Genomic DNA, 11726 nt, shown 5'->3' on the forward strand with positions numbered 1-11726 from the left:
ACAAGCTTATATTGGGTAGTTTTTTTTTATATTATTATTTAGCTTATTTTTGCTACTATTTATGAGTTTCATTGCACTTTTTGGTACTATTTATGGATCTCACTGTACTATTTCAACTAACTTCTAATATGGCATTTGGTACGGGAAAATCCACATTACCCCTGGGATCTAGATTCTTAGAAATGTAATTTCTTGTAATCTGAATGCCTAGGAATATAGTTATTCCTATATTTGGTTTCATTCGGAATCTCTTAAGATTCCTAGGAATATAAGATAATAATGTTTGGTTTATTCCTAGAAATCTTAAATAAATTATTTATTTTTCCTATTCTATCATTCAATTTGAATGTGAACTACCAAGTTCTTTAAAAAAAATCTTCCTCTAAATAAATAATGAAAAAAAAAATAAAAACTATTAATAATTTGTTGAGCAACACACACACAACAGCAAAAGTGAATACCTGGCAACAATGGAGGGCCCCCTTCAAAAAAAAAAAAAATTCATACGTGAAACCTAAATAGAATTTTGTTAAATAATATATCAACAGAGTTGTCTATATTGTTTATGTTATTTTGGTGGAAAAAAGATAAAGATAGGAAAATATATTGATGATTTGTTTTATATTTTATCTTAATTGCTTAAATATAAGGAAAAAGGGTTAAATTGTCAATTTATAAAAAATACAATTTTTTTTAAGTTTAGAAATCTGGATACCTACCTGTTTTAAAAGGAATCTACAATTCTACTAAGAGAGGCTTAAAGGGAGAATTCAGATTCTCCAAGTATCTGATTCTCTGACGTGATTTGTAACCAAACATTAGAATTTTTAAACATTTCTAAGAATCTTAAAATATTACCCCGTACCAAGAAATCTTAAAATATTAAACATTGGAATCTTTAAATATTACTCCATTCCAAACACCACATTAGTTTTATTTACAATACTTACAACAAATTTTTTTTAATATCAATTAAATAAGTTATTCTAAAAAATAGCCTTAAATGTATTTATTTTCAACAGTTAAATCTTCACGTGAAAAGAGAAGTTTGGAGGGCCGATCTAAAAAAGGTAAAATATTTAGGCCAAGGAGCTCGTGAATTGTGCTAAAATTTCAACCCACTCCGCACTGGCCGAATCAAAGAATGGCACAATTATTAGAACGAGTAGGACCATCAATTAATACGCCGAAAGAAGATGGGCTGTGTTGTTTTTCAAGATGGGGCCCAGGCTTGAACAAGCAAGACCAACACCGGTATTTTAAAAATTATAAAATTTAGGCACAATATCTTATGTGCTTTTCTTTAGAATTTTTTCTTAAGATTTAGCCATATGGTTATTTAACTAAAAAATACTTTCATTTTATAAGAAAAAATTCATATGACAGAATCTTAAAAAGATAATCTAAGAAACAGCACATAAGTACTGTATCTAAATCTTGCTCTTTTAGTAACTGTTTTCACAAAACATGGCAAAACAAGTCCTTATTAGTTTTGTGCTTTGCTTCTGGTTAACTTCTAATTTTTAAATATCAAATTGATAACAAATATAAATTTGACAAATATGAATTAATGAGAAATAAAAATTACAAGTTAACGAGAACCCAAGCACAAAACTAAGAACTTTTTTTGCTATAACAAAACTAAGAACTTGTTTTGCCATGTTTAAATTTAAACAATTTCAATCTTGTTGTATAAGAATAAGAGTTGTTTAATTTTTTCCCATATATCAATGCTCATTACACATTATTATTGCCGCTATTAAATGTTAAACAACGTCGCAAATGTTTTAAAACCTAAATCAATCTCAAACTTGGCAAATTATTGAATACTTCGGGAGTACCATAAATGCGTACTCTCCCTTTTCATATGAATTGTAAGTCCCACCATAAATTTAATTAATAGGACTCACAGTTATGTGAGAGAAAGGAATATACATTTATAATACTCTGGGAGTACCCAATAATTACCCCTCAAACTTAGAGCAAGTGGTACTCTCAACTTCAAAACTGATTTTTATTTTGTTACAATTTAAGAAAAAATAAAAACATTAAAGCATCTCTTTTTGTTAATTTTCTTTTTTATTCCAAGATAACATTTTTTTTTTGTTTTTTTTTTTTTTTGCAAACATAACAAAATTAAGTCCTTGATTTTATTCTTTGTATCCCAACTAATTACTTTTATTTATTTTTATAATTTTATTTCTTGTTAGCGCATATTTGGATTTTAAAAAAGAAAACCAATTTGGTTCCTCAAAATTTAGATTCTTTATTAATTTTGCTTGATTGCTTAAATTTAAACAATTCTAACTTATAAGCCCAAAAAAAATTGGCAAGAAAGAAAGAAAGAATATTTATGCCATTTCCTTATGAAAGAAAAAAGAATTAAATGATAAAACAAATTTAACAGACAAGAACGTACACATTGAATACTATTTATGCTGATGGAACACAAATCCGTCAGTAAGAGTGAGCAGATGGAATCTCTTGTGGAATGTGAAGGTTTGCTCGACGAGGGACACCGGTGTGGTGTCTGCCACAAAGTCTCCGATGCCAAAGTTAGGATAACAATTAAAAACAGTAAAGAAGTCAAATGTAATTTCAGAGTATTTTTGCATATCTCTTCTTCTGTTGGTCGTATGAGAGTTTTATACCTGAGGCCTTAAGGGCTAGCCGTTGAGGCTGTTAATGCTCTCTGAAGTAACGCCCCTGGTCCAGTAATTAGACTTTTAAGAGGCTCCCAACGGTCTGCCTGGTTGATTTAGTAACTGCTCAGGTCATTGATTGACTGCATTGAATAACTCCCTGCCTTCGTCAGTGATGATGGCTTTCTTCGTTGTTTCTGATGACCTCGTCATGGATGATTCCGCCGTCACTAGTGTTATCTTCGTCAGCGGGATGTAGAATCGTCATTCCCGTCAGTTGCCCCCCAGGTTCTGGGGTCGTTAGTGACACGTCATGACGATCACAGAAGATGAAAAGTTTTTTCTGGTGACTCTTGGGGTTCTGTTCCGCTTTTAATGCTTAGTGGCGGCGCTACACGCAATCATGGCCACGTGGCGCGTGATGGTCTGTGGAATTAATGGCATGACCCTTGGGTTTCCCGCTGGTTTTTCAATCGTTTTTTGGCCCACATTTAAAACTTCTCTTTAACTTTTCTTCTACTTCTTAGAGAGTAAAGACAGACCGATTCTTTAGAGCATTTTCTTACATTCTCCACATTTCCTTGCGCTGTGCTTCTGCTGTTCCACCATTGGAGGTACGTTTTTCTTTCCTTTTTCTTTCTTCATTTTCTTCTTTTTACTGTAGCATAATTTCTGATTTGCTATTCCCTTTCGCTTCTATTCTGTTGTTGGTTCTTGTTTTTCTTTTAGGGTTTCAGTTTCGTACCTTATTTTTCTGCCCTTCGATTTCTGTATTTTCCATGGTTGATAGCTTGGAGGTTAGGATAGCTTGCCCGTCGATCTCCTTCCTTTTTGCGCGTCTAGGGGGGTCTTTGGGTACTTACCCTTTTTTAGAAAATTTTGTGTACGAAGGCAATAGTCTGAGCGTCGTTTTGAGCGAATTGTTGCCCTTGCTCCGTCAATCGCTTAATTGGTTCGAGGGTTTAGGAGGGAGAGGATTAATGTCTGAGGTTAGGTCTAGTGACCTTGAGACTGGGCTATCATCCAGTGGTGGCCCGGCTGAAGGAGATACAGCCGTCTCTGGCCCTCGAGAGGTTAGGGCTTTTTATGCCCTTAATGAGGTTTGTGGTCTGGATGACGAGACCGTGAATAGATTCAAGGATAGGTTTCAATTTCCGTCTAGGGTTCGTGTTCGTCTACCCAGGGAAAAAGATAGGGCCTGTCACTTTTTTCCAGGTGAAATCTGCTTTTACGAGTCAACCTTCACCTGTGGGCTTAGGCTTCCCGTCCACCCGTTCCTGATGGAACTTTTAGATCACTTTGGTATAGCTCCTGGGCAGCTCATGCCTAACTCGTGGAGGATCGGCATCAACTGTATGCAAATATGGTTGGCTTCCAACGGGGATATGATCAGGATAGGCGAGCTCACCTACCTGTATCGTTTGAAAGAGTCTAAGGAGTGGGGGTATTATGAATTGGTCCCTTGGGAGAGAAAGACTAGGATCGTCAAGGGATTGCCCTCGTCATTCAGGTATTGGAAGTCGCGATTTTTCTTTGTGTCTGGGGACGACTTCGAGACTCAATCCAGCAGTGATTGGGGTGATATCCCGAGGTTGCTCCGTCGGTGGGGAACCCCGACCTTAGGTGCGTCAGTATTTCTCCCCGTTGTTTCAATTTTGCCAATTTTGAGACTCTGGTCTTGCTAACCTCTTTACTTCTTTGCTTGGTATAGTTAAGAGACGGCTCGGACTGAAGAGACGGTATAAGGAACGCATAGAGACTGCGATCGGGTACGCTGAGACGATTGAAAGCTGGGACGAGCTGGTTGACCCCTGGTCTCTTGCGTTTTACAATCTCGGTCCTGACCCATCTCCTTTCGTTCTTCGTCAGCTTGGCATTGAAGGCAAAAAGAGTAAGTTTTGACTTCGTCAATGTTTGATTCTTTTTATGTACACTTAAGCAATTTTTGACTGGCATTTTCTTCTTGCAGAGATGACGACAAAATTCAACAAGGACATGTATGCAAAGATGAGATCAAAGAAGGACGAACCACTGTCCAATCTGGGGAAGAAGGCAGTGCGAGTTACTGGGAAAGGTCCTGCTTCCATGCCCCTTAGTATCGTCCCTTCCATAGCTTCCGAAACGACGAGGACTGCCTCCCCGACCGTCTCGATAGAGGAGATTCCCACTCCTGGCTCCAAAAGGCTGCGTGTGGTTAGCAAAGGGAAGGAGAAGACCGATACTCGTTCGTCCACCATTTGGGATGACGAGAAGTTGGCCATAGAGAGGGCTCATGAGGTCGTCACTCCAGCGGACTTGAAGGCTTTTTCTGACATGTCCCTAAACGATGTGGCTTCTCGTCATGTCCACAAACTCGTCCAGGTATGGAGTTCTTCCTTTTATATTTCATCATTCATTTTTTTTTTTTTTTTTTTTTTTTTTTTTTTTTACAGACGACTTCATAATTTCCTCCAGGTGTTGGGAGAGAGCCTCCATATTACCGCTGAATACCTCACTCAAGGGGCCAAGGTGGCGTCTCTGACAACCCGGATGGAGGCCTTGGAGAAAGAGAACTCTGACCTGAGGACGAACCTGATCACTTCCATGGATGAGGCAACGACTTTGAAGGAGAAGGTTAAAGTGCTGGAGGACGATCTCAGAGTTGAGCGCGGGTTGACTCACGAGAAGGACGAGCAGCTTCTTGCAGCCAAGGAGAAACTTGTGACCATCGCTGCTCGATCTGTGGAGGCTTTCCAGACCACTGACGAGTACAATACTGTGCTCTTCAGTTGGTATTTCAAAGGTTTCGAGCTTCTTCGGAGGTATATGATCAAGCATCCTTCTGGAGTCAAGTCAACCTGGAGAGTCTGGACTTGGAAGAAGTTGACAAGGAAATGGCTCTGGATGAGGCGGCTTCATCTTCTGCCCTTGGCGATGACGCGCCTGAGCCTGCTGCTGACGTACCGACCAGTGAAGGCACAGCCGATGCCTGATTTTGATACTTAGAAAAATTTTTGTTTTATGGTGGGTGCCCGTCTTGTTTTGGGCTTTTTCTTTTTGTAAATCTAATTTCAAAACAGTTAATTTTATTTTGGAAACAATGATAGTGGCCCAGTGGTAATGGGCTGGAATGAAGCGTACTTACTTTTCCTCTAGATATCTTGGCTGATTTTCATCTGTCTACAATTTTTGTGCTTTGTTAATTAGTTGTGGCATCCTGTTTTGATTTGATGTACTGCGCTCTTTTCTCCTTCAACTGACTTCTGCCACTTGTGACTTTAGGGGGTGCTGCCTGGGCGACTTATGTCCGTCCAGGCGAACTCTTGTTACTTAGTCTTTTAACCATACTTTTATGGTCGTCAGTAACTTACATCCGTCAAGGCGGAATCTTGTTACTTAGTCTTTTAACCATACTATTATGGTCGTCAGTAACTTACATCCGTTAAGGCGGAATCTTGTTACTTAGTCTTTTAACCATACTTTTATGGTCGTCAGTAACTTACATCCGTTAGGGCGGAATCTTGTTACTTAGTCTTTTAACCATACTTTTATGGTCGTCAGTAACTTACATCCGTCAAGGCGGAATCTTGTTACTTATTCTTTTAACCATACTATTATGGTCGTCAGTAACTTAGATCCGTCAAGACGGAATCTTGTTACTTAGTGATTAATAGGCCTCACGGTCGACCAGCACTACCTGCGCAAAAACATCAGAGGAATAATACTTTTATTAACTTCAATAACGAATGCATTCATGTATTACATTTACTCATGGTATTTCTTTAAATGCTCAATGTTCCAAGGGCGAGGGAGCTTTTGTCCATCCATAGTTTCCAGATGGTAACTTCCTTGTCTAGAGTAGTGAATGACGCGATAAGGCCCTTCCCATGTAGGGCCCAGCTTCCCTTGAGTAGGGTCTTTAGTCGCTATAGTGACTTTGCGAAGGACGAGGTCCCCTATGTCCAGACGCCTGAGTTTGACCCTCTTGTTGTAGTACTCGGCCATCTTTTTTTGATACTTCGTCATTCTACCGGACGCGTTGTCTCTTACTTCATCCAGGCAATCCAGGTTGTACCGCAGTTCCTCGTCATTGAGTCCATCTCTGAAAGTTCCTCGTCTGATGCTTGTTACTCCAACTTCTACTGGGATTACTGCCTACGTGCCACAGGTAAGCCTGAAGGGCGTCTCTCCTGTTGAGGTTCTGGCTGTAGTCCTGTATGCCCACAGGACGCTAGGTAGTTCTTCTGGCCAGGCACCTTTCGCTTCGTCCAGCTTGGTTTTGATTATCTTGAGCAGCGTCCTGTTCGTTACTTCCGTCTGTCCGTTTGCCTGGGGATGTCCCGGGGATGAGAACTGATTCTTGATCCCGAGGTCCGAGCAGAAGTCTCTGAAGCCTTGGCTGTCGAACTGCCTCCCATTATCAGATATGATCGTCAAGGGAATCCCGAACCTGCAGATTATGTTTTTCCACACGAAGCTCCGGATCCGAGCTTCGGCGATGGTTGCTAGGGCCTCTGCTTCAACCCATTTTGTGAAATAGTCAATAGCAACTAGAAGAAATTTTACCTGACCTTTACCTTGAGGCAGAGGACCGACGATATCGATTCCCCATTGTGCGAACGGCCATGGGGAGGCTATGGTCGTCATTTTCTCCGCTGGAAGCCGTTGCACATTCCCGTACCGCTGGCATCTATCGCACCTTCTGACGATGTCAGCAGCATCCCCCTGCATGGTTGGCCAAAAATACCCCGCTCTTATCACCTTGTTGACTAGGGATCTGGAGCCGGCATGGTCGCCACAGATTCCTCCATGTACTTCTTCCAGGATGTATTTGGCCTCGTCCTCGTCGACGCACTTTAGATAAGGCATGGAGAAGCCTTTCTTGTACAAGACGTCATTCAGGATCGTAAACCTGGCTGCTCTCTTCTTGACCTTTCTGGCTTCGTCAGTATTCTGAGGTAGGTGCCCGTCCTGGAGGAAGGATATTATGGGCGTCATCCAGGTGTCTGTGCTCTGGATGGAGAATACCGCCACCTCTTCAATACTCGGGTGTTTCTGGATCTCTATTGCCATGTCTGTGCTCGTCTTCCCTTCTTCTAATGACGCTAGTTTTGATACTTCGTCGGCCCCAATATTCTGGCTCCTTGGTATCTGGACGAACTCCACTATGTCGAACTCTTGAGTTAGTTGCCTTGTCAGTTTAAGGTATTTCTGCATCCTTTCTTCCTTTGCCTCGTACTCTCCACGGATCTGTCCGATTACCAGCTTTGAATCACTCTGGATCAGCAAGTTTTTGGCACCAAGAGCTTTCCCAAGCCTCAAGCCCGTCAATATTCCTTCATACTCGGCTTCGTTATTAGTGGCTGGGAACTTCAGTTGAACCCCGTATTTCATCACTTCTCCGTCGGGGGTGGTTATGACGACCCCTACTCCCCCCCTCTTTTGGGCTGACGAACCATCTGTCTATATTGTCCATTTATCACCTTCGTCTGTAACTCCATCTTCGTCTGGAAGAGTGAATTCAGCGATAAAGTCAGCCAGGGCTTGGGCCTTGATGGCTGCTCTTGGATGGTACTCGATGTCAAATTGGCTGAGTTCGATTGCCCATTGGACCATTCTCCCTGCTGCTTCTGGTTTGTTCATTGATTTCTTAATTGGTTGATCCGTCATCACAAGGATAGGATTTGACTGGAAATACGGCCTGAGTTTGCGTGAGGCTACTATAAGTGCAAACGCAATCTTTTCGATCCTTGGATACCTGAACTCAGCTCCTTGAAAGGCTTGACTGATGTAGTACACCAGGAGTTGCTTCTTGCCTTCTTCTCTAATCAAGGCTGCGCTTACTGCCAAGGCTGACACCGCCAGGTACAAGTATAGGTTCTCCCCTCCTTTGGACGGGCTCAGGAGAGGTGGACTGCTCAGGTATTGCTTCAGCTCTTGGAACGCTGCCTCGCATTCGTCGGTCCAAGCAAAAGCCTGCTTGAGGGTTTTGAAGAAGGGCAGGCATTTGTCCGTGGCCCTAGAGACGAACCTATTTAGAGCTGCTATCCTTCCTGTAAGCTTTTGTACATCTTTGTCGGTCTTGGGTGAGGACATGTCAATGATAGCTCGTACTTTCTCTGGATTTGCTTCTATTCCCCTCTGGGACACCATGAATCCCAAGAACTTTCCCGAGGCTACCCCAAAAACACATTTGCTTGGATTCAACTTCATCTGGTGTTTTTTTAGGGTTGCAAAAGTCTCCTCCAGGTCGTCCAGATGAGCGAGCTCCTCCTTGCTCTTGACGAGCATATCGTCCACGTATACTTCCATGTTCCTGCCAATCTGTTGGCTGAACATTTTGTTTACCAATCTTTGGTACGTGGCTCCAGCATTTTTCAACCCAAAGGGCATCACCTTGTAACAGTAGAGTCCTTGGCTTGTGATGAAGGCAGTCTTCTCCTGGTCTTCTTCAGCCATCTTTATCTGGTTGTACCCTGAGAAGGCGTCCATGAACGTTAGTAGCTTGTGCCCGGCGGTGGAGTCCACGAGCTGGTCTATCCTTAGTAGAGGGAAGCTGTCCTTTGGGCATGCTTTGTTCAAGTCGGTGAAGTCTACACACATTCTCCACTTTCCGTTGGCTTTCTTTACCAGGACGACATTGGCGAGCCACTCTGGATAATATACTTCCCGGATGAATCCAGCCGTCAAGAGTTTGGTTACTTCCTCTGCTACTGCCTAATCTCGTTCTGGAGCGAAGGTTCTTCGTCGTTGCTGAACGGCCTTCCTGCTGGGGTCCACATTCAGCCTATGCTGGATGACTTCTGGAGATATGCCTGGCATGTCCTCGTGACCTCAGGCAAAGACATCTAGATTCCCCTTAAGGAATTTTATGAGTCTCGTTCTCATCTCGGGGCTTAGCGTCGTCCCTATCCTGGTTGTCTTGTCCGCATTTCCTTCTACCAACTCCACTGCTTCCAGGGTCTCCATCCCGTCCTCCTCTTTTTCTTCAATCGTCCACGTGTGGTTCTCTTTTCTTGCCAGTACGGCCTGATAGCATTCCCTTGCCAGGACTTGGTCACCCTTCACTTCACCCACGCCGTTGTCTGTTGGGAATTTCACCTTCAAACAGTAGGTCGACGTCGCCGCCTTCCACTTGTTTAGGGTGGGTCTCCCTACGATGACATTGTAGGACGAGGGGCAATCTACCACCAGGAAGTCTACTTGTTTGGTCAACTGCAACGGGTAGGTCCCTGCCGTCACCGTCAGAGTCACTATTCCCCTGGAGTAGACCCGGTCTCCACTGAAGCTGACGAGCGGAGAGTCAAAAGGGCGGAGCCTTTTTGGATCTAATCTCAACTGCTGGAAGGCTGGGAGGTAGATGATATCTGCTGAGCTCCCATTATCAATAAGGATCCTCCTGGTATTGAACCCTTCTATATTCAGCACTATGACCAGGGGATCATTGTGAGGCTGCTTTACTCCCCTGGCGTCTCCTTCATTAAAGGACATGTCTTGGTATGTTCGTCGGTGCTTGGACGGAGGCACGGTGTGGACGCTGTTCACCTGTCTGTGGCATGCTTTTTTGAGTGATCTAAATGATCCTCCTGAGGATGGTCCTCCCGTGATCGTGTTTATCTCCCCGATCACTTTTCGTGGAGGCTGGGACGGATGGTCGTCATCCCGAGTAAAGGACTCATGTTGGGTCCTGTTGTCGTCTCTGAACTTGCTATATTCTCCTTTCTTTACATATTTCTGTAACTTTCCTTTCCGTATTAACTCCTCTATTTGTTCCTTTAGGTCTCTGCAATCTTCTGTGTTGTGGCCGTGGTCTCTATGGAACCGGCAATACTTGTTCTTGTCACGTACGTTGGGGGACGAGTGTAATGGCCTGGGCCATTTGAGATAATGCTCGTCCTTGATCTGCGTGAAAATCTTGTCAACAGGCATAACCAAAGGAGTAAATTTTACCTGACGAGGATTTTTGTCATCTCTCCTTCTATTCCCGTCATTGTTCCGACGTTCTGGTCTGTCTCTTTTTTGCCCTCTGCGGTCGTCTTCCCTTTTGGACTTGTCTCCTAGCCTCTCAGTATCTTTTATGGCAGCCAGAGCATCTTCCGCGTTCATGTATTTTTGTGCCTTCAGGAGCATCTCAGCCATTGTCTTCGGGGGGTTTTTGGCAAGAGAGGCCACAAGGTCTCTGGATTTCAACCCTGCCTTGAAGGTCGTCAGTTGCACCTTGTCATCAGCTTCGTCCACTTCCAGAGTTTCCCGGGTGAATCGCTTGACATATGACCTCAGCGTCTCCTTCTCTCCCTGTCTTATGGTGAGTAAGTAATCTACTGGTCTCCTTGGGCGTTGTCCCCCTATGAAGTGGCGCAAGAAAGCACTACTTAGCTGATCGAAGTTGTCTATGGACGAGTTTGGCAACTTAGTAAACCACTCTCTTGCAGCTCCTTTGAGAGTCGTAGGGAAGGAACGACACAATATCTCGTCAGGTGGTTGCTGAAGACCCAGAGTCGTCTTAAAGGTATTAAGATGATCCTGAGGGTCCTTGAGTCCGTCGAATGGTTCTAGTTGAGGCAGGCGAAACTTTGATGGCACGGGGCAATCAAGTACCGCTGCAATGAAGGGCGAATCTATAGCCCTTACCATCTTGTCTACACTCCGGTCTGTCTTTTCTTTAATAGCGCTCCTTAGTTCGTCCATTTCTTTCCTTATTTCCCGAAGAAGATCTGAGTTCTGTTCGTCCGGAGTAGTTGGTCTCCGGGGGGTTTCCCTCTGTTGGCTATCCCCCTCTCCCTCCGTGTTACCCTTGGACCGGTTTTCTTCCTGTTGAGCTTGTTGAACCTGCTGGAGCCGCAGCTTCATTTCCTGGTTCTGCCTGGTGAGTTCCTCAATGGTGGCTGCAAGGGCTTGAACTTGCTGGGCCAAGGTCGTTGAATCTGGGTTGGATTCCATCTGGATATGGAGAATTGATGGAAACTACGTTTTCGAATGTAAATCTGAAAACTCGTCCCCACAGACGGCGCCAAACCGATGGAACACAAATCCGTCAGTAAGAGTGAGCAGATGGAATCTCTTGTGGAATGTGAAGGTTTGCTCGACGAGGGACACCGGTGTGGT

General features: G+C 43.4%; 2 protein-coding genes across 2 annotated transcripts; one reads left to right on the plus strand and one right to left on the minus strand.

Moving 5' to 3' along the window:
• The first annotated feature begins 4448 nt into the window (after window positions 1-4448).
• LOC126702938 (uncharacterized) lies at window positions 4449-5627 on the plus strand. The gene is made up of 2 exons (XM_050401807.1): window positions 4449-5003; window positions 5097-5627. The coding sequence occupies exons 1-2, from the start codon at window positions 4614-4616 to the stop codon at window positions 5625-5627; spliced, it is 921 nt and encodes a 306-aa protein (XP_050257764.1). The 5' UTR covers window positions 4449-4613.
• Window positions 5628-9455: 3828 nt separating this feature from the next.
• LOC126702942 (uncharacterized) lies at window positions 9456-11471 on the minus strand. Its single transcript, XM_050401809.1, has 3 exons — window positions 11253-11471; window positions 10572-10916; window positions 9456-10457 (listed from the first exon to the last, which is right to left on the minus strand). The coding sequence occupies exons 1-3, from the start codon at window positions 11469-11471 to the stop codon at window positions 9456-9458; spliced, it is 1566 nt and encodes a 521-aa protein (XP_050257766.1).
• Window positions 11472-11726: the final 255 nt, after the last annotated feature.

This window comes from Quercus robur, chromosome 10 (assembly GCF_932294415.1).
Source record: "Quercus robur chromosome 10, dhQueRobu3.1, whole genome shotgun sequence".
Taxonomy (NCBI): Eukaryota; Viridiplantae; Streptophyta; class Magnoliopsida; order Fagales; family Fagaceae; genus Quercus; species Quercus robur.